Raw genomic sequence first — 21,950 nt, 5'->3', positions numbered from 1 at the left:
GCTTTTTAAGCTTTTTTTTTTTTTTTTTTTTTTTTTTTTTTTTTTGGCTCTAGTTCATCATTAGAATGCTGTTAGATGTATTTCTGTAAAACATTTTACCTTTCAGCTTCTTTCTGTTTTAGACACACTTCATGTTCTTATTTTAATCACAAGCAGTTGTTCTAAAGCAGATTCATCCAGAAAACATGATTACACGCACGTGGAGTAATCACTTGAGGGAAAGGTGCACAGATGCGTGCTAGTACTTATCTAACTTTTAAAAATGCATCTTTACAAGCCATGAAAATATACTCTCTGCTACTTCCCCAGTCAAGGGGACACAAGAAGGAAATTGCAGGTGTCTCTCCATGGTGTGAGCAGCATGGCCAGGGGCTGGTGTTTTGGGCCTGGCGGGCCGCAGAGCATCACCCCCGTGGTCCTGTTGCTCTCCCAAGTTTTTTAGCCAGGGAACTCCCACCCCACACCTGTGCAACAACTCTGGGAGGGAGAAAGGTGGGAGGAATAAGCGGTGCTGTGCAGAGGGAAACATCTTCAGGTCTCAATAGTGCTGTTAATCACTAAAACGAAAGTAAGCACTTCAAGTCCTGCCAGTTCTGTGGGACAGCCTGTGCCTCTTCAGATCACCTTCTGCTCTTTGTTCAGGGCTATGTGTATTCACATGTGCAATGCAGATGTACCAACGAGCATTCTAGCAGCAGCAGTACCGGGACTTTGTTAAAAATTAACGTGCTCGATTCCTGTCTGGAAAATGTCTGCACACAGAGGGCTCTGGGCCTGATTCTCTTTTGCCTTCCCGTGAGTCATTTCAACCAGCGCCAAGCTGCAGCGGGAAGCAGGGCGGCGAGTCGTGCCCTCTGCAGCCTACGTGCATCACATCACATAGCCAGCAGAAGGCCCATCTCTCAAGACGCCTTTCCCCAAGGAACGGGCTCACACCGTTCCCTTTCTAAGCAACGGAATGAGAAAGAAAGGAAGAAAAGAAAATCCTTTTTTTTTTTTTTTTCTAAAAATCTGGTATGAAAATGAGGATGCTAAGATCACTTGCGATCTGAGTGAAGCACAGCAGAGAATAATTATCGAGCCCACCAGCCAGATGCATTTTCGCTCACATTGTGTAACAGCTACACACACGGTAAAAACAAAAAAAAAAGCACAAATATGCCTCGATTTTGCAAAAGGACACAACCCCCTTCCCATCCAGGGCCAATATCCCCATTTTATAACTGCCAGGAGAGGCGGCCCTTTTAATTTATTTTTTTAGGATGGGCGTTGTGGCGGGTCCCTGCAGTGTGGGGGGGGTGTAGGGTGTGCGTGTAGGGGTGTGTGGGGGATTCCGGCCCCCCCTCCCCAGCGGTGCGGCCCCTTTAAGGCCGGCTCGGCTCGGCCCCGCTCGCCCTAAAAGCGCCGCCGCCGCCGCCCCCTCGCCCCACTGCGCCGCCGCCGCTGCCGGTCCCGGTCCCGGTGCCGTTCCCGTTCCTCTGCTCTCCGCCGCCGCCACCAACCCTACCGGCACCATGCCGATGTTCGCCATCCAGACCAACGTCTGCAAGGACGCCGTGCCCGACAGCCTGCTGGGCGAGCTCACCCAGCAGCTGGCCAAGGCCACCGGCAAACCCGCGCAGGTCGGGGAGGGCGGCGGGGGGACGGGGACGGGGACGGGGAAGCGGGGTCGCCCCGGGATGGGGCCGGGCAGGGATCGGGAGGGACGCGGGGCTGGGGAGGCGCCGGGGCAGCGGGTGGCTGGGTGCACATGGCCGCTTCTTCCTCCTCCTCCCTACGCCGCCTGTAGGGACGGCCTGGACGGGCAGAGCCGTGGGTTGCGGTGATTTGGGGTGTGTGTGATTTTGGGGTGTGATTTGGGGCGTGATTCCTGGCACGGGAACGCAGCGTTCGGCCCTTATCACCGACCGCGTGCCCCACGGCCGCAGCAGCGGCAGGGGGAAGCGGCTGCCTCGCCTGCAGCTTTGCCCAAACTCAGCCTTCGGATCTGGAGCCCAGAGACAGCATCCGGGGGGATCCCAGCATCTGGGGAGATCCTAGCAGCCTCTAGTGGTCCAAGGCCCCATAAGGAGGCTGGGAGTTGTTATTGGCCTCCAGAATGGCACACAGCTAGCTGCACGATGCTTAATGCTGAGTTTGGTACCTCAACAAGTCTCCATGAGGAGAGGGAATTAATTGACTTATTCCCTAACTGTTTGTTCTCCCATCACAGTACATCGCTGTGCACATCATACCTGACCAGATGATGTCCTTCGGGGGCTCCACGGATCCCTGTGCTCTCTGCAGCCTCTACAGCATTGGCAAAATAGGAGGGCAGCAGAACAAGACCTACACCAAGCTCTTGTGCGATCTGATCTCTAAGCACTTGCACGTATCTGCAGACAGGTAAGGCTGGGGTGTGAGGCTGACCTTGTTCCTCTGGTGCTCTGAAACTGCCTTGAAAACTTAATTTGAAAGCATAAAAAGCCAGTAATAAGTCCATGTGTTTGACAGAATACAAAGTGAGCACTTGCAACATTCTTGCATCCACGTAAGAGTTTGCCTACAAACTTTCCCTTGAGCCTCTGCTGTCAAATGGCTTCCTGCCCTCAGAGTAGGGAAGAATACCAGGGTATTAACAGGTTGCAGAGTCTTTTGCCTCTGAGGTGTGATGTTGTCTTATAGTTTGAGGCTAGAAGCTCAAGGGAGTAGGAGTTACAGGCCGGAGCTGAAAGACAGGGTAGGAATGAACTATCTGGCTGTGAACAGCTCCCTCATGGACTGGCAGGACTCTGGGGAATATCCGCAGGGAGCAGTGAAGGCCAGGAGGAACCTGCTGCCTCCTGCATCCCAGAGCTGGAGGGAAGAGACAAAACATCTCTGGAGTCTGAACAGCCCCTGACTGAAGAAGAGTTTATATTTAAAAGATTAAGTACAGTTCCAGGCCTCCAAGGAATATTTGCTGTTACGGGTTCTGTCAGACAAGTTAACTGGATTTTGGTAGAAACAAAACTACATTTTTTTTTCTTTCTGGGGAACAGGAAGCACTCTCCAATATCCTGTTGCCGTCTCTCTCTCATCACTTACATAAATGTCACTGTATTTGTGCCTCTTCTGCAGGGTGTACATCAACTACTTCGACATGAATGCTGCCAATGTGGGCTGGAATGGTTCCACCTTCGCGTAGAGCTCCCCCCGTACGAAAAGGCTGCTCCTGGACCTACCCTCACGCTGCCCATAGAGACCACGGCACAAGGGGCCCCGGGCTGCTTTTTGTGCCCTCACGGAGCGATGGCTCCTTGCTCGTGTGTTTGGATACTGCTGCTTCGACATTCCTCTGTTTTTTCCGTGTAGGAAACGAATAAAGATTTAGAAATAAAACCGTCTGGTGTAAGCTGTGGCGGGTTGGGAGGGTGGTGGGGGCTGAGAGCTGGGAGGAATAAATGCTTGAGGGTCGGTGTTGCTTGTAAGGCTGTGTATTTCACTGAGGGCAGGGTGTGTGGCAGCGCTCCTCGGTGATTTCTACCTTGCTGGGCGCTGGGGGCGCCTTCAGGCCGCCTCGTCGCCTTCTCCGTGTCACCGCCAGCGCCGTAGCGAGGCCGGGGCCGCCTCCTCGCCTCAGGGCAGCGCCGCCTCGCGCCTCTTCTGGAGCCTTCTGCTGCTGTGCGGGCCCCGTGGCGCCATCTTGTGGCGGCCCCCGGCGCCGTGACGCCATCTTGTGGCGCTGGGTGCCGCCGCCATGGCGCTGTTCGCCATCACCAGGTGCCCGGGGCCGGCGGGCGGCTGAGAGCCGGGCTGTGGCGGGCGGGGGCCGGGCCTGACGCGTTCGTTCTCGGCTGTTTCAGGTACGCCGCGGAGGAGGAAGAGGAGGAGGCCGGGGCCGAGGCGCAGGAGCGGGCCCGGGTCCTGCTGGAGCGGCTGCGCGAGCAGGCGAGGGCCCGGCAGCTGAGGCGGCAGCGGGATGAGAGGCCCCGGGGAGCCGGCGGGGAGCCCGCGGCGGGCGGCGAGACCGCGAGCCCGGGGAGCGAGCGGCGGGGAAGGCGGCGGGAGGCTGCGGAGCGGGCAGCAGGAGGCAGCGAGGAGGAGGAGGAGGATGGAGGAGCAGCGCCCGCCGAGGGACGTGGAGCAGGCGGTGGTGAGAGGGGCTGGGGGGGCCTGGCGCGATGGGGCGGCGGTTCTCAGCCGAAAGATAGGTGTGAGGTGCCCTTTGAGTACCTCGCTGGGTTTATTTGAGAGGAAAGTTCTCTTTCTGAAGCCCTATGCTACAAGCTTTGGGGGTGAATTTAGTGTAAGGGCAATGTGTGTCAGCTTAGTATTCCACCGTCTCTATACCACCACCGCAATGTTTTGCACTTGGATTTAAGAGGAAGGATGAGCTTGCACATTGCTGACTACATTCTGTGGTGTAAAGTGTTTCCTGTATCACGTTTTTGAAGCATGCTCTGACCTGCAGCTTTGTATTTCTGTTATCTAGATTCTGAAGAAGATGTTAAACAACAGGAAGACAGAAGAAATCTTAAAAATAAATCTAAAAGGAAGAAGAGGAATGGTGAAACTGAGGGAGTTGAAAGCAAAAAAGCACGCAGCGAAGGAGCTGAAGGAAACCAAAGCACAAAGGAGGAGCTGCCTGTAGCAGCCTCGGGGGAAGAAGCAACTCCGCCACCTTCCAGCTTGGTGGTTCTCGGAGACTATGACAGAAAGCCTGTGCAGAAGGTAACTAGCTTGACTGAATTTTGATGATGGTTGGGTATAAACAGGCATCTTACCAGCTTATTTTAATGTATGGTATTGCTCATTTGATGGCAGAAACACTTTGTGACTGTCTTTCCTCCATTTCAGGTTCAGCCCTTTTTACCACAGTGGCTCGCTCAACCCAAATTACTGCAAAAACGTATCAAAGAGAACCTGATTCCAGTGGGGGATGTCCCAGGAATTCATCCAAAGCTATTGAAAAAGCTGCAAATGAATGGGATAGAGTCCTTTTTTCCAGGTACCTTGATAGTGCTCTTTCTTTCTTTCTGAATTCACTTATGTAGTTCCTGAATCTGTTGCTGCATGTATCATGTGTTCAGTGAAATAAAATATAGCACAAAAGCAAACTTAATGCACTGAAATGATGATACTAGTTTTAACACTTTACTTTCAAAGACTTAGGAAGGGTGAATAATAAAATTTGGTATATCTAGTCATAAATGCAGCGTGACAAAAGATGTCTTTTGAAGTAACAGCTCACAGCACCCACAGGAGACCGATCTTGCCTGTATCCTCCTTTTTTCCCCCTTAGTTCTATGCACGTGCTTTATTTCCTTGCCTTCCACAATCTCTGGTACTAACTGGACCAATCTGGGAACCTGTTCAACTCATTAAAAGGAGTTAAAGGGAGCAGCAAACTTGAATGACTTCAAAGCCTACAGGAGGTGTTCATTTTTCTCCTTGGCAGATGTTGCTTCATTGCTCTGTTGCATAGTATGTGTTTTTATAGGTGTAGTTTGTACTCCAAAAAAAGGATGCTCATAGACAAGCGCTCATGGGTTTTAAATCTGCCCAGTGTCACCCTAACACGAAGACAAGACATGTATGAGTTGAAAACAATATTTAACACAGTAACATCTATGCTGAGTGCTAGAAATAGCTGAATTCTTGGAGCGGGAAATCTCCGTGTTCACTGCTAAGCTCATGAATGAAAAAGAACCAGGGAAAAAACATAGCATTTCTACTAAGATGTTTTTTATTCTTCCTCTCTTATGTCTGTAGCAGCAACAGCACAGATAGGGAAATAGATTCGTTGTATAAAACACTGCTTTCCTAGATGAGTCTTAATCCCATTCATTAACTCTGTAGGTAATGTTTATTCCCATTTTTGTTCAGTTCAGGCAGAGGTGATTCCTGCTGTTCTGCAGAGTGCGTCCAATGGGTATTTGATGGGGCAGGGAGGATACCGCCCCAAAGACATCTGTGTCTCGGCACCTACTGGCAGCGGTAAAACCCTGTCCTTTGTCATACCAATAGTACAGGTGAGTTTACCCCCAGCAAAACATAGGGCAAATGTTTTGCTTGAACAAAATCAACCCCGTCCTGAACTTAAAAGTGGGTTAGAAAGCCAAGGAATTTGTGGATGCAAATAGATATTTTGCTCAGAGCTTTCTGAAGGAGCTGTAGGAGGAGTATTCTTCACCGCGGCATCCTACTCCTTTTTGCAGACAACAGGCATAGCATGAGGAGTTGGGAGTATGGAGGGGAGTAAAATGGAAGCATAGAACTCTGGAAAGTGTCACAGCCATCTCTTCTCACTAGCTTAGATACAAGAAGCTCCTTTTCACCCCATGGCTTTCAGGGACTTATTTGGCCTCTGTTTTGGCAGGTTCTGCTAGATCGAGTAGTTTGCCAAGTACGAGCTCTGGTTGTTCTGCCCACCAAGGAACTGGCACAACAGGTATATAACTTAGCTCTTCAGCTTTTCACTGAGAACTGGGCTGAGGGAAGGGCTGGTGCAAGGAATATTTTGTCTGACTGTTCAGGGATGCAGTTTGAACACGCTGTCAGTGGGTTTGATGTTATTAATGAAGTATTACTTTCACTGATTTTGTTGTGGCTAACAAAGCACATCTCTTTGCAGGTGAGTAAAGTGTTCAACATTTACACTGATGGGACAGGTCTGAAGGTCGTTTCAATTACTGGCCAGAAATCTTTTGCAAAGGAACAGGAGATGCTTGTCCAGAAAAAGTAGGTTAAATGCTCTTTTGATAAGGTTTGTGGGGATTGTAAGCTATTTAATCTTGGTGAGCAGAGGTCAAAATAGCGCTTATTGCATCACACCATCATGCAGTGATGATTTTTGATAGTAGGTTCATGTGTCTACCACATGAACCTACATGTTTTTGACAAAGTGCCTGCTACTACCCCTCTTTGTGGTTGTTGTGTTTTTAGATTTTTGGGGTTGTTCACCAGCTGAGTAGAATGCAAACGTTTACCTTGTGCCCACAGGTACAAATGACTGTTAGGGGGTTTGCTGCAGTTATTAGGCTTTTTCTTCAGGGCAATGAATAATGTCACTTTCTGTTTAAACAGGTAGTACGATGGAGAATAGTGCTTAGTGTCCAGCATTGTCTTTGTGTGCTGGTAAACTGTGTGTTTGAATTTTATTATTTCTCAGTTAAATTAAAAGAATAATGGGAAAATCTTAATGTCTTTTCACCAAGGATCTCTTTTATATGCCTTACAGCGTAGGGAGAAACTTAGTGATGAGCTGCTTGTTCTTTCAGAGTGACAGGCTACTGCAGCCTTGCTGATATCATTGTGGCTACGCCGGGGCGGCTCGCAGACCACATTAGCAAGACCCCAGGGTTCAACCTGACGCAGCTTCGCTTCCTGGTGAGTCAGCTCCACAGGTGTCCAACCTTAGCGCGAGGTCCGTTGGATCTTCCTGCTTTGTTCTTTCATGGTCCATAAATACGTCTCTGTTGGAACTGTTTTGTGGACTTGGTCCTTGCTTCAGATTGCTCAGGCAGCTGTGTCACGATGAGAAGTTTTATTCCAACTTGTGACACCCAGGCATCCACACACTTCCCCTTCTGTCTTACCTTTGTGCAGACACAAATTTGGAGTGAAGCCATATCAGTCAAAAAACAGGGTAAATTATCAAACTGTAGTAGCTTCCACTGTATTGGAGTCTGTGCAGAGACAGAGCTGCCATCCTATTTTGGTTAAAGGTGATTTTTATCTTTTATGCAAAGGCATCAATTGTATTTAAATGCAAATGAATTTGTATAGTTTGAGTGTTGGTTTGGCTACGGAGCAACTGAAACAAAAGGAAAAGTTTGGAGGTAGAAATTTCTGCCTTCAATTGAGGAACAACAGGCAAGGAAAGAAATTATGTGGAGTAGAAGCTTCTATACATCTTGCATTCTCACTCACTGTTACAGTTACAAAAGAGAAATACAAGCTGCCTAATCACAAGACAGTATTAAACAAGCAATGTTTTTTGTCTTTGTGAATTCAGATCATAGATGAAGCTGACCGTATGATTGATGACATGCACCAGAATTGGCTGAACCAAGTTGTCAAAGCTGCATTCCAAGTAGAAAATGACTCTGGCTCCAATATGCTTTTCCAGAGGACCAAACCAGGGCCTGTAACAGCAGCAAGGTAAGTTTCAAAATGCTTTTCTTTGAACCGTTTGCGTGGATGCCAGCACTCAGATGCCTGCTTCATAGCACACTCACAGGCGCTCCCAAAGCTTACTTATTCAGAGAAATGTCTGCCAAATTAAGGCAGCTACTTCTTTAGAGCTCTAAAAAGCAGGCAGTAAACAGCTGGTATTAAAGGATGTCTTTTAGACTGAAATCTCCGTACTGTATTCTTCGAGCTTTTCTTGACTAAAGCAACATCAAAAGAATCCACAAATATTGCAAGTGTTTGAATCATTTGCACATTATCTATAGCAATGCCCTCTGGCAAGCTGAGTAATGAATTTGAAGGAAAATGCTAGAACTGTGTGTCTGCAGCTGCTGTTTTCAAATAGCAGGATAGAGATGTGTCAGAAACAGATCAGCAACCAAGGAAGGAAGCAACTAGGATGGGGGCAAGGGTGACCGATGTGTGTTGTGCAGCTGAGTTGAGAATGCTGATCCAGTTCCACCTGTGAACTCCTCTATAAAATAAGGGTAGAAAAAAACCCACTGGAAAGGCCCAGAGCAGAAGAGCATCAAAAAGAGTTAATGGCTTCCCTTGTAACATCACCTAAAAGTACTTCTGGAGGAAGTCCTTTGCCCTAACCTCAAAGCTCAGTTTCTCTGTACTATTTATTTCAGCTGCTGCTATCCTCAGATACCTTTACAGAAACTGCTGTTTTCAGCCACGCTGACCCAGGACCCAGAGAAACTGCAGCAGTTGGGCTTATTCCAGCCTCGCCTCTTCACGTCTGTATATTCTGAGAAAAAAACACTCAGAAATGGAACAGAGACTGAACAAGATGCTGAAGAGAAATACACACTTCCTGAGGGGCTATCGGTATAACATTAATTCTCTTGTAACCATGAAAGTAACTTTACTTGGTAGCTGTTGAAAGAAACAAGGTGCTTGAGTAAGTTATACTAGAAGATCAGTTTAACTCTGGAAAAATGTTTGTAGCCTATATATTAATACAGCTTTCATATGATGCCTTGTGTTACAGAGGTACTGGGAGAAAGTGGCTTTGACAGTATTTATGACCCAGAGAGCTCTGCCTTTGCTGAGTAATGAGCAAACAGAAAAGCATTCATTTGATTAGGATTAGAATTCTTCAGAATTCAACTTGTCTTCATGCAGAATTAAATTTGCTATCAATAGGGAGTGGAGATATGGAGTAATAATGTATTAGTACCTTTCAACTGTACTTTACGTACATATGTATCACATGCATTTCAAGGCATGTGGTTACAGGTCACCCAGTAGACAAGGCAGTGCGTGTTGTTGCTTGCCACAAAGAAGTCAGATCACTCCAACAACATTGTTCTTGCACCTCTACCTTGTGTTGTGTTCTCCCAGCCCATTGCTGTGACTTGTTCTAAGAGCAGTGACATTGTGGGGTCTGGTTTTGTTGCTATCAGTTGCAAAACATCCAAGCCTGTGTAGGTCACAGACAGCTGGTGGGTTTCAGTGGAGGTAGCCTGGAGGAAGTAATTTTTGTCTCTGAATTTCTTCCCTGCTGACTGCAGCAATGTTACGTGCCTTGTAACCTGAATTCCAAGCCTTTGCTCCTCTTGCACTTCATGCTGACAATGAAGTTTACCCGGGTGTTGTGTTTTACCAACTCCAGGGAGGCGTCCCACAGGTGAATGAACACGTTAATGAGATCACTTGGCACATACCTACTGTAGTGATGTGACAGAGTTAGGTAATGAAGTGACCGTTTCTATGCTGTTTGCCTACAGATTGTTCCTGCTGATTCAAGCCTTTGGTGGAATCACTGTGGCTGAATTTTCTTCCCGGTTACCCCCCAGTGAGAGACAGAGAACCATAAAAGAATTCGAACAAGGAAAGATACAACTGTGAGTATCTTAAATAAGTTTCCTGCATGTCTTCAAATATAGATTATTTCTAGTGTGAAAAGCTAGTTAGAATCAAGAAGATACTTAAACAAGGACCCCTGTAAAACAGAGCATGTAGGAAACAATTTAAAAAATGGGTGTGGGACTTTGGTCTTCTGACTTATGAACTGTTTACACCTGCATGTAAACTGGCCTGTTGTGTTATTTCATAACAAGTAGTAAATGTATCTGCTTTCTCATGTTGTTGCCCAAAATGTACATACAGTTCTGAAAAATCTTAGCTTTACTGTCTGTGGTTAGGGGGATCTTGTGCTTACTGGAAGAAAATAGATGTTGCTGCTTGTCGCGTTAAGGGGTGTAGCTGATTAACCGTTACGGGCCCGGTCAGATTCAGGACACTGAACCAGTCGGACATTCACCAAAAACACATTAACCGTCTGGGGGTCCAGTCAGACATTCACCAAAAACGCATTAACGGCCTGGGGGTCCGTTCGGACATTCACCAAAAATGCATTAACCATCTGGGGGTCCGTTCGGACATTCACCAAAAATGCATTAACCGCCTGGGGGTCTGGTTAGATTCAGAACACTGAACTATCACGGATAACCACCCTCACCCTCGTTGCACTCAATGAGAGTTATCACAATGCAATCAAGTATGGTTTATTACAGCAACAGATAATCAGGTTCTTTTGGATTGCCGGCGATAGTGACTGTCTGCAAAAGCAAGTTAGTATGCATAAAATACACAGGTGTTATAGGTGTTATAGATGTTATAGATGTTACAGGTGTTACAGATGTTATAGATGTTACAGGTGTTACAGGTGCGCAGCCTAGAAATAAACGCGTTAAAAGGATCAGAGGCTCTATAGAGATTTATAAGCAAGTATTTAGATCTCACCCAAAGGCGTCCCAATGGGGGGGGAAGAGAGGCTCAGCCCGTCGACTGATCCCAAGAGTCAGGAGGTCCTAAAGATGTTGTCCTCGGGATGGTATCTTCCCTAACATCCCCTTTCTCTTGGGCCAATTTATATTATTTTCTATCTTTTAGGTGGAGCTTGAGTGGCTCTAGTCAAGCATATCTTAGTTATGATTGGTGTAAAGTTTTCCCGTCTCCGTTTAAAGTAATAGGCTCTGAGGAATTCAGAGCGCATGCTCAGTGAGGGGTGGTCGCACCTTGGAGGCGGGTAGCTTTTGGGATGGAGGTGTGTTTTGGTATTATAATGATATTATAATGAGCAAAAAGTACACTAGGGTACAGCATTTGTCAAAACATGACAGGTCTTTGGCTTAGGGTGGCAAAAAGTGCAGCTGTGTGCACAAGAACAATCGAGGCCCCATCTGATTACAGAGCCTAGCCGTGGTGTCTCCACTCCACTCTACGCTCCGTGCTGTTCCTTAGAGCTAGCACACCAAGTTTCCCCAGCGCCATAGCATCAAAGGTTGGGAGCCTAGGGAACGCTCAGATAATGCAGTTATGCCCTACCCTGAAAGCCTCTTCAATGCTGTACCTTTTCCTAAAAATGTGAATGTTAGTTTTATTTTCCTAGTTACTTCAGGCATTTACACCACACTGCTAGAACTACATATAGTACTAGGGCTTCCTACCACAGAAACTCCCAACCAGACTGGCAGACAGTTTTACTTCTATTCATTTTTTTGATTTACTTTGTGATTTTGGTAACCATATGGGATTGCAGCTATAAGATGTCCCTGAGAAGAAGGTAAATATTATTTTCTGGATTTTCTTTTTGTCCAAACCCTATATGTTTAAATTTTTCCTTTACTACCGGAATTTCACACCTTACTGAATGCACACAGCACATTTAAGAATTTTTCAGATGGTTTACATGTTTTTAGCTTCCGGTACACTGGGATCAGTGTTGTGTGCTTGGAGAACCTGGAAACACCAAGCAGCTTTTCATGTACAGCTGCAGTGGAACTTATGTAAATGGCGTTATTAGCTGTCTGATCTAAGGGAGTGATTTATAGTGTTGTTTTCCTGTTCAGAGGCCAGAAGCTGGCTACCCAGTTTGAGCAGAGATTAGCAAGAGTTGTGCTGTATTCAGTTGTTTTTTGTGTGTGTAGTGCAAGAGGGGTTACCTGAAAATGACTTCATGTATTTAAAACCAGGTTAATCAGCACAGATGCCACTGCTCGAGGGATTGACATTAAAGGAGTGAATTGTGTGATAAACTATGACGCACCTCAGTTCATCAGGACATACATTCACCGGTAGGTAAGACAACCAGGAACAAAAGGAAGGTATTTGAGCTTGGCTTTCTTTGAAATACATAGCATAAGTAACATGCACTTAAAAGGTGTTTATTAGCTTTTGATTTATTTTTTTTAACTTCAATATGCAAATAGCTTTTTTAATCAGAATTTAATCCCTAGCATTGCCAGAGCAATGTAGTATTAAAATAGAGAACTAGCTTTTGTAGAGAACTAGAATAGAGAAATAGAATAGAACTAGAACTAGCATAGAGAACTAGAACTTTTATATAACCCTGTTATACAAAATGTATTTTACAGGAGTTAGAAATATTGTCCTGGACAGCACCAAGTTGAGTTTCCAGATGCTTAGAAGACCGCAGAGGCTCTGGAGCTGTAAATGAGCCCTGGAAATGCTCATCCTTTGTAATATGTGGCTAGTCCTGCTGTGTTAGACGTGAAAACTTAGAATCATACTTTCCTTACATGTGGAGAATTTCATAATCAGACTTTTGAAGCTGATAGTGGCAGCAGCTATGTGGCTAAACTGACTTGATGCTCCTTTTTTTTGATTTCAGGGTTGGAAGAACGGCTCGTGCAGGAAACGTTGGCTTAGCTTTCAGCATGGTCCTTAGAATTCAGGTATGTCATTGGTGTAAAATTCATTTGAAAAGGAAGCATAGAGAGGAGAGTAAGGAAGATAAGGGTCATACTAATTTCCACCTTCTCCAGTCAGCTGAGTTTTGTACTTGGAAATTCCTATTCAGTTATTCCCTGACTAGGCAGCATGTTCCAAAATGTGCTCATTTTCTAGCTGATAGGCAATGGGGTTTCTCAACTCCAGTGAAGGGGAGTTACTTTCATTTCTTCTTCTATTGTATCTGTTTTGTTGCACAGGAACGCAGGTTTCTGCGGATGTTGAAAGATGCTGGCATCCCAGACATAAAGAAGCACTTGGTGAAGGGCAAGTTATTAACGCCGTTGGTGCAGCAATATGAGGAAGCTCTGTCTAAGCTTGAGAAGACAGTCAAGGTAACTGGAACAGGAAAGAAGATTTTAAAAATCAAACTACAGCTTACACGGTTCATTGCAACTCATGACGAGCACAAGTATCAGAGTCCAGAAACCTCTTTAACTGAGCTGTTTCTGTATCAGTATGAAGGAAGTTTTTTTGTGTGCATCAGAATTGAAGTACTTGGGAAGGGTTGGGAGGAGAGGAAGGTTTTCTGTTAGAAGGGTAGACAGTATTTGTGGTGTTCCCTTTACTCTGTTGGCTTTCTCTTTATCTCTTGAGCTTGGGTTTTGGCAGCTACCCAGAGGCAAGCAAACAAAATGGAGAGATTGAGTTGCCTTTTGTCATTCCAGAGTTTTAAGATTTACAACCATGCAGACTCACAGCCATGCTCAAGTTGGGTGTATCAAGCCAGGAAAGCTTTATCCACAGACCCTTCCATTTTCCTTTTATCCACATCCCTTCCACACCATTAGGAAGTTTGAGAGCTTTCAGACAGAAGCAGGATAGCATTTAACTTGTCAGATTGGTGGACTAGAGATCCATAATGGACATCGTTGTGCTGTGTGGTGTGGGGAAGTATTCTGCTCTCTACTTTGAGGACTCTTGATAAATACCTGTCCTTGAGAAACTATGATTTTGAGTTGCAGATTAGGAATGTCAGAGAACTGGGCAGAAAAGATCATTAAATTGTCCCTTTGCTCCCTGAAGTCCCTTCTGTGTGACCCTGAGACAGGAGCATCTTCAGTCACCTTCTCAACTTTAATTTTGAATAGGGGGAGCAAGCACAGAAACGAGCCTGAATGAATGCAAGCAGAGGAGATTGTTTCATCGCACTGAAGCTGCTGAGCTGGACTCTACTACCTAGCACCGTAACACAGAGATACGGTTCCTGAGCTCAAGGGTTGTCTCCTCAAACTTATCATATCTTAAGTCAGCTGTTACAGACCTTGTTTCCCTTTCAGGGACACAGGTAACACTGTTCATTTACTGGTTTTCAAAAAAAGAAAAAAATATTGCTTTGAAAAGGGTTTTGCATCATACCCTCCTGGCATATGTAAAACTAGCAAGGAGCTCTACACCGTTCTGAATTTGGGCTGAGGGAACTGCTGGTCACCAAAGGTCTGAACTGTGCCCTCCTTGCCTCTGAACTGGGCCAGGTCTCGGTTCTGTACTGCGCAAGGAGCGGTATCTGCAAGTGCATGAAAGCATAAAAACCTGTGCAGTGTCTATAACAGAGTACTGTTTGAAGAGCTGTTCTAGGCTGAAGGGCCTGGAACTTTTAAATAAATACTATATAAATATTTTTTAAAACATTCTGTGTCTGTTAAAGATTCCTGGGTACAGGGGTGGAAATCGCACTGAGGGGGTTTTTGGTTGTGCAGTCCTGTGCCTTTGGTGTTTCCTTGCCTGCATTGTTCCATTTGGGGGCAGTGGTAGCAGCAGATGCTGTTTCATATGAGGCTACTATTAATGCAGGGTAAAATGTCCAATGTCTGCAGTCAACTACTACCAGTAGGAGCCATAAGTCTGTATTTGACACATGCCCCTGGTATTTTTAGCTGCCCCAGGCAGAAGGCTTAGAACTACCACACAGCTGTAGCCTCCAACCACCCTTGAAGACCTTCAGCAGGAAGTGTTCCAGCACTGCCTTGCTATTTTGTGAAACAAAATAATTGTACAGCGGTGTTAGCAATACATTAAGGGAGAGAAAGGAAGGGGAAGGTGCTGGAAAGATTGGGGGGTTGGATGGCAGGAGAGGTGGCTGCGTACTGTAGAGGTGGGATTGTAAAAGTGAAGCCAGCCTCTGCCTTCATGCTGTGAGTGCCCTCCTCTCGCTGTCACGCTGGTTTTGCTTAGCACGGATGGTGGAGCAGGAGAGTAAAACCAGCGCTGTGAGCTCCTCTGGGCACACACGTGGGTCTTTGCTTCAGGGGCACCGATCCCGCTCACTCCTGGCTTTGTTTCCTCGTCCTCATGTGTTGATGGACGGCAGTAGAATCACAGAATCGTTAAGGTTGGAAGAGACCTCAGCGATCATCTGCTCCAACCGCCCCCCTACAGCCAATGCCGCCCACCGGGCCGCGTCCCCGTGCACCGCTTCGGACGGGTTTCTGCTGACACTACACCCGGGGCGCTTCTAGTGGCAGGGGGCGAGAGCCCGCCCCGCAGCACGCCCCTGGGCTCGGCTCGGCCCTGCGGGGTGGGGCCGGGCGCTAACGGGGCGGGGGCTCTGAGGCCGAGCAGGGCCGTGCCGAGCCGAGCCGAGCCGTGCCGGCGGAGGAGGGAGCGGCAGCAGCAGCATGGGGCTGGAGCTGTACCTGGACCTGCTCTCGCAGCCCTGCCGGGCGCTCTACATCTTCGCCCGCACCAACAACATCCCCTTCGAGTTCAAGCACGTGGAGCTGATGAAAGGTGAGCGGTGGCGGCGGGGGAAGCCCCCCGGGGACCCCCCCCCCGGAGCTCCTCGGGGGGTGCTGGGACGGGTCTGTGCCTCCTGTGAACGGGAACTAAACGGGAACGGGAACTGTGCAGGTGGGAGCTCGCCCTGCCCACCCGGGGCAGCTGGCACCCCTGGGTGCTGCATCGGGTCCTGCTGCCCGTGGCACTCATCCTGATGGGGCTGAGCAGAGGCTCGCAGAGGCAGTGAAAGCAGGGTGGGGACAGCCCGGTGACTGGGGATCTGAAAGCCGTGAGCTCCGGAAGGGAGGCATTTTGGATTGTTTGGAAGCTGACCGGGAGTTGGTAGACACCTGCCCGAGAGGTAGGCTATCGTTCTGCCAAAGGATGCCCAAAGATCTGCATCTCCCTTTTTTTGCAAGAAGAGCTGGTAAAAACTGCCCTTCAGCCTTTTCTGAGCTCTGCGGGATTTGAAATTGAGCTAACATACTGGCCTGAAAAATCATATAAGGTGAGAAGGCTTCTGGGGCTGAAACTGATAAAGAAACAAAAGAGGCTCCAGCTCGTAGCTAAAAAAACAAACCTCAGGCGTGTTGTGGTTGAGGCTCTGGGTGTTCCCCTTCGTGCCTTGGCTGTTCATTGAACACACCTCGCTGCTTCACTTGCTCATCTGGGTAGGAACAGATTTTGCTGTTGCTTGCAGCTGGGGCTAAGCCCATCCTGTCCCTTCTTTCCCAACGAGCGCTTGTGGCGAGACGCTGAGCCAACAGAGAGGAGGAGGCTGGTGGGCAAGCCGTGAGAGCATCACGGGAACAGAGAAACTGAAAGAGATGTCAGGAAACTGAGAGGAAAATAAGTGAAATCAGTCCCAGCTTTCCAGTGCTCTGTGCCCCGTGGTGTCAGTGGATTTTAGAGGGGCGGTTTGGCTTACAGGAATACTAAAGGTGCATCCCGCTCCTGGGCTCACCCACCTCTCCTCTGCAGGGCTCCTGAGAGCTGGGGCTGGATTACCCCAGGATCTGGGTGCTGGACAGAGGCGTGTGGGCACACTGACCCCAGAAGGAGCCCTTCCTGGGGGCTGCACTGTGCCATGACATGTGCCAGTGTCTCAGTACGCAAGGACCAGTGAGGGGACGGGCGCTGTGGTTTGTGCTGGTGGCTGGTTCAATCGCGGCCCACCTGAAAAGCTCCTGGGTCCAGCAGGGGAGGTCTCAAGGAAACAGGGAAAGAGTGAGCCAGGATAAAGATCACGCAGCACTCCAGAGACACCCAAGGATCGGAATCTGTGACCTGCGTGTAGGAAATGACAATGTCTTTTTGAAAAGGGGTGGAGGAGACAGGCTGCAAGCCAAATAACAAGGGGAATAGTCACAAATCAGGTTTGCCAAGTGCTAGGAAAAGTGAGACCTCTTCCAGAGCATCTCCCGGGGCACAGAGATTCTCAGTTGACTCATGCGGTGGGGACATGGCAGAGGGTTAGGTGTTAGAGAAACCTCAGTACAGATACACAAGTATGACCGAAGCCAGGGGACTGGAAAAGGTTGGCATGAGCAAAAGTGTGTGGGACTGGGCCCAGATGTAGTGAAGCACGCTGAGACTTCAAATGAACAAAACATCTCCAGTCGAGTTCGCTCTCTGCCTACTTTCTGGGGGAAAATATCTATTTAGTCTGAGGGCTAAAAAGATAGTTGAATATAAATTACCTTATATTCCAGCCAAAAAAAAAAAATCTGGCTTTCTCCCTGTCTTTGGGATCGTGTTTGTGGTACTGAGATCCCTTTCCCTCTCCTCCAAGCTGCTTGGTCTTCGCTCTAGGTTTGTACCCTGACAGGTAAGCTCTGAGCACAGACTTCGTGCTGATAGAGTCCTGATTTGACAAGCACTGCTGGTATGAAAGGACTCTTAACAACCTCTTGACAAAGGTCAGAACAGTTCTGGTATGCAGGCAATAAGCTGACATCATAGGGCAAAGCCAGGATGCACCCTGCAGCACTTCTTGATTGCTTATAACTTTAAACAGGACTGTACTTGTACAGTCAAAGCTGGAAACGTGAGGCCGGATGGTGCCCATGGACTCCTCAGGTGCTCCCAGATGGGTGCTGAGCATCACTGGTGAGTAAGACGTCTCGTTTCCTTCCTCAGGGCAGCACAGGACCGAGGAGTTCAGGAAGGTGAACATGCTGATGAAAGTGCCCGCACTAAAGGACGGTTCTTTCACCTTAGCAGAGAGGTAAGGCTTGAGTAAGCTCAACCCTTTACTAAAACGTTGGTTGTCCTAACGCTTGGATTCTGCCAGTGTGCTGCTGCCTCTGCTGGGACTCCAGCCCAGACAGTTGCTTACCTCTTTCTGTACATAAAACAAACTTGTGTTTTAAGGGAAGCTTTCTCTTGTAAGCAGCACAACCAGCACTGACTGGGTAAAATCTGTGAGCTGCTGCTTGGAGGCAGCTTGCACTTAGGCAATGTTCCTGAGCTAAAATACCTGTCCTCCTGTCCTCCAGCTCTCTGCCATCAGCTAAGGGCTGTTTAATGCACTACATCTGACAGAAGGCACCTGCTGCAGGACAGCCTGGCAATGCAAAGCTCTGATGTGGTGTGAACTCGTTCTGTGGCTCATACTTGCCCAAAAATGTCCATGGGCTTACTGTACAGCAGGCCACGTCTGCCTAAGTGTGCTGATATCTCAGATAATTGCTGTCCATGAGCAGCTGGTCAAGCCAGCACGAACTCTGCCATGTGCTGTGACTACCTGACAGTTAATTCAAATACATGTACAAAATTCGGGGGAGGGAGAAAAGACAAGGTGCTTCCATCTCAGATTGCCTGCTCACTGCTGTGTCTTGCTCGCTGGCAGCATTGCGATCCTCCTGTACCTGGCCCGGAAATTCAAGACTCCTGATCACTGGTACCCCTCTGACCTGCAGAAACGGGCTAGGGTGGATGAGTACCTGTCGTGGCAGCACGTCAACATTCGTGGGAAGGGGAGCAAGCTGTTCTTAACTAAGGTAAGACCATTGTACATTAAAAACTGAGTGCTATAGCCCAGGAAGTAGCCCCGTGTGCCAGGCCCTTCTAAGCAAATGTACAAGCCAGCTGACAGATGGGAACAAAACTGGATCTGGGATTGATGTGGCTGATCAGCAGAGCCAGGTCTCTGCCTAACTGAAGTAGTCTGGATCCTTCAAGTCATAGCCACTTCTCCACGCACGCCCTGAGGTCTGTGGGACTCGTCCCTTGTAGATGCAGTCTGGAGCAGCACGTCCCATGTGTCTGTCCTGGGTGAGCAGCAAACAGCAGATCCAGCTCGCTGGCTTCTGCCCAGCTTCATGGAAAGAATGAACCTCCCACTGGAAAACAAAATGCAGCTGCTTGGAGATGATGCAGCCTTCCCCTGAGAGAAGACACTTGTGGTTGAAATTTCAGACTTTCTAGGGAGGAGACACGGACAGACAGGAAGCAATGGACACTGAAGTTAATCGGTCATGGGAGAGGAGCAGTACCAGCTGTTCCTGTGCACGGCTGGTGGACAATCCTCAGAAGAAGTCAGGTGGAGGCCTGGACAAAATTTCGAGAAAAACATGAAAAAAACAACTTTTTTTTTTCTCCTTGTCAGGTGCTGCTGCCTCTCCTTACGGGCCAGCCACTGTCTCCAGAGAAACTGGAAGGTGTTACTGAAGAGCTGAATGTTGTCCTGAAGCAGTTTGAGGAGAAGTTCTTGCAGGACAAGCCCTTCATCGTAGGCAACGAGATCTCCCTGGCAGACCTCGTAGCGCTGGTGGAGCTTATGCAGGTGAGCATCAGCTGCAGTGCTGTTGGATATGCAAGTTGGGTTGTGGGCAGGCCAGGCTGCAGCACCACCTCCTTCGTGCCAGACCTTTCTCCCCACAGTTTACTCTTCAGTGGAGTTAAAACTTATTCCGTTTTGACTTTGACCAGAACTGAGTTTGCCAGGGAACACCTACTCTGAGACACCTCTCCCTATAGAAGTTTGGATAAAATTCCCATTTTCTTGGATTTCTTCTGGGAAAAAAAAAAAATAGAAAAGAAAAAAAAAGATAAATTACAAAGTAGACAGAGAAGAACGAAGGAGGGATTGGAAGAACAGCTCCCTTAGATCAGGAATTCAGGAGGAGAGAAAGTAAACTCTGCATTTGTCTTGAGGGAGCTGGTCCTTGTTAACCACTGCATTGTCTTTTAAGTGGCAGAATAGGGACTCCTCACCCTCATTCCTAGACAGAAGTACTGAAGCACTGCCCATGCTGCCTAGGAAGAAAATCACCTTCTATTTTAGGTTAGAACAGATCTATTGATTTTTCTCAAAGTACCAGGATCAATGTCATAAAATGAGCCACAGAAAGTAGAGGTATTTAGATGAGAGATTGGTGTGCATGGACCTCTGTGCTCCACGTTAGGCAGTCCCTGGGTTAGCCGTGGCTGCGCTTTTGCTGCAGGTCACAAGGGACAGCAACTGCTGAGGATGACAGCACTTGCTTCCTGCAAGCTAAGAGCCAGAGATGATCTCCACCTCATAAACTCCACGACTTTCTGCTGCCTTGAGCTAGAGGCACATCTGTGCTCCGTTCTGGTCCCAGCCCTGGCAAACACTTCGGCTGACTGCTGGCAGGAAGCCTCACGCCCAGGTTCTGTTGCTGTCTCTCTCTGCAGCCTGTCGGTGCTGGCTACAACCTCTTTGAGGAGAGGCCAAAGTTGGCGGCGTGGCGCAACCGGGTGGAAGAAGCGGTGGGGAAGCAGCTCTGCCAGGAGGCGCACGAAGGGATCTTGAACGCCAAGAATTTGACCGCTGATAAAATTGCACCTGAACTGCTGGAGCACTTCAAGCACCAGCTCCTAAAGCAGTCTAGCTAGAATTAGCTAACTCCACTCAAATTAAAATGAATTATTTTGTGCAGGCTTTTCCTAATATTTCTGCATTTCCTTTAAAAATCATACAAAAACACCATTCCACAAAATGCACTTCAATTACAGCCTTTCTGCAACTTAAAAGTGAAGAAAACTAAGTCTTAAACACAGTGCAGTGAGCTGCTTTCTTCTCTCGTCCACTACAGATATATGAGCTGCAGCCCTGTAGGCTTTTCTTTCTTGCTCAAGCACCACTGGATCTGCTTCAGGACAGAGGCAATTCAGTTCAGGTGGCAACAAGGCCAGTCAGAACTGCCCTTTTCGGCAGAGATTTCCTGAAAGTGTGACAGAACAGAGCTGCCTGAAACAAGGCCTTTTAGTTGTAGAAAATGACATTCACTTTGCAGCAAGCTCAGGTGGAAGATTTTTGCTCGCTTGGTAAAGAGAATGGCCAAGAACCAGCCCGTGGCTGGGGGACCCTGCCCAGGAACGTATGGGAGCACCTGGCCACTAGAGGCTGCTGCGCTACGTTTCGGAATAAAGGGATGTAGCAGCCTAGGAGCAAGGAGGCTGTGCAGGTTTTCAAGTGAGGTCTGAGAAGGATGGGGTGAGTCCCATGACTAAAGGTCCTCAACTGTAGACTTTTGCTATAATCTACAAGGAACAGACTGCACAGCTGAGAAAAGCTGCTTTTCTAGGTGAAACCACTGCCAACTACACGGTCCCCCTCCGCAAACCATATTGGTGCTCTGTCCTTTCCCCTGAGCTGCCCTGTCAGCTCGGTGGAAGATATTTAAGCCAGGTTCTCCACTGCTGAAGGCTGCTGTGGCTGGGCCAGTACCCGTGGCAGAGGGAGCTGTGGTGGCCAGCCCCAGGGTGAGTGGAGTGCCTAGCCGGTGAACCAACCAGTGCCTCAGTACTGTCAATGTTCCACTACTCTTCTGTCGTGTCAGATTCTCCAGTAAAGTTAATGGTTACACTTGCCATGTGTAGTTCTGTTTGGATTTGTAAACAGGATTTGGAAGGGAGCGGCCATGGATTCATTACACACACTTGTGCAGCTGCCTTCATAACCTCTTGGCTGTGTCCTTTTGTACGCCTCTTGCCTTCCTGTCCTCTTCCTGCCTCTGTAATCTTCCATTTCCAGGTAAGAGCCATGACGAGGGTTCTAGTTTCCAGGACTGTTTTTTTCCTCCTTGTTAGGCACCAGTTGCAGCTGGAAGTCTGTCCGTCTCTGCGCTGTGATCTGCTAGGTGGTTACACCACCCACAGTGGTGGCAGTGTGGTGAGATGTTGGCCACCTTGGCCACCTCAGCCACCTCCAGCATACCACAGCAGGTTAAGTGACTCAGTGCTCAGAAAAAGTGAAAACAGCTGCCCAAACCAGTCTCACACTCTCACCAGGACCTGCTGTTTTGGAGGGGTAAGCCAGCTGTCTCTTCTGTGTTTGCGTTTCC

General features: G+C 48.1%; 3 protein-coding genes across 3 annotated transcripts; all 3 read left to right on the top strand.

The window, feature by feature from the left end:
- The first annotated feature begins 1,426 nt into the window (after positions 1-1,426).
- LOC116496073 (macrophage migration inhibitory factor) lies at positions 1,427-3,361 on the top strand. Its single transcript, XM_032198952.1, has 3 exons — positions 1,427-1,622; positions 2,213-2,385; positions 3,100-3,361. Exons 1-3 carry the CDS (start codon positions 1,515-1,517, stop codon positions 3,164-3,166), a joined length of 348 nt encoding a protein of 115 aa, XP_032054843.1. The 5' UTR covers positions 1,427-1,514; the 3' UTR covers positions 3,167-3,361.
- A 333-nt stretch (positions 3,362-3,694) lies between these two features.
- On the top strand, positions 3,695-14,547 carry DDX51 (DEAD-box helicase 51). The gene is made up of 16 exons (XM_032199095.1): positions 3,695-3,741; positions 3,825-4,114; positions 4,454-4,692; positions 4,819-4,969; positions 5,848-5,993; positions 6,341-6,412; positions 6,596-6,702; positions 7,242-7,350; positions 7,979-8,124; positions 8,790-8,988; positions 9,675-9,790; positions 9,891-10,007; positions 12,141-12,242; positions 12,800-12,863; positions 13,119-13,253; positions 14,010-14,547. The coding sequence occupies exons 1-16, from the start codon at positions 3,719-3,721 to the stop codon at positions 14,034-14,036; spliced, it is 2,043 nt and encodes a 680-aa protein (XP_032054986.1). The 5' UTR covers positions 3,695-3,718; the 3' UTR covers positions 14,037-14,547.
- A 963-nt stretch (positions 14,548-15,510) lies between these two features.
- Positions 15,511-21,475, top strand: LOC116496366 (glutathione S-transferase theta-1-like). Its single transcript, XM_032199400.1, has 5 exons — positions 15,511-15,648; positions 17,776-17,863; positions 18,488-18,638; positions 19,247-19,423; positions 20,299-21,475. The coding sequence occupies exons 1-5, from the start codon at positions 15,537-15,539 to the stop codon at positions 20,497-20,499; spliced, it is 729 nt and encodes a 242-aa protein (XP_032055291.1). The 5' UTR covers positions 15,511-15,536; the 3' UTR covers positions 20,500-21,475.
- The last annotated feature ends 475 nt before the right edge of the window (positions 21,476-21,950 follow it).

Source organism: Aythya fuligula, chromosome 17, assembly GCF_009819795.1.
Source record: "Aythya fuligula isolate bAytFul2 chromosome 17, bAytFul2.pri, whole genome shotgun sequence".
NCBI classification, from domain to species: Eukaryota; Metazoa; Chordata; class Aves; order Anseriformes; family Anatidae; genus Aythya; species Aythya fuligula.
Note: the sequence above shows the minus strand (reverse complement) of the source record. Positions and strands in the feature narration are given on the sequence as shown.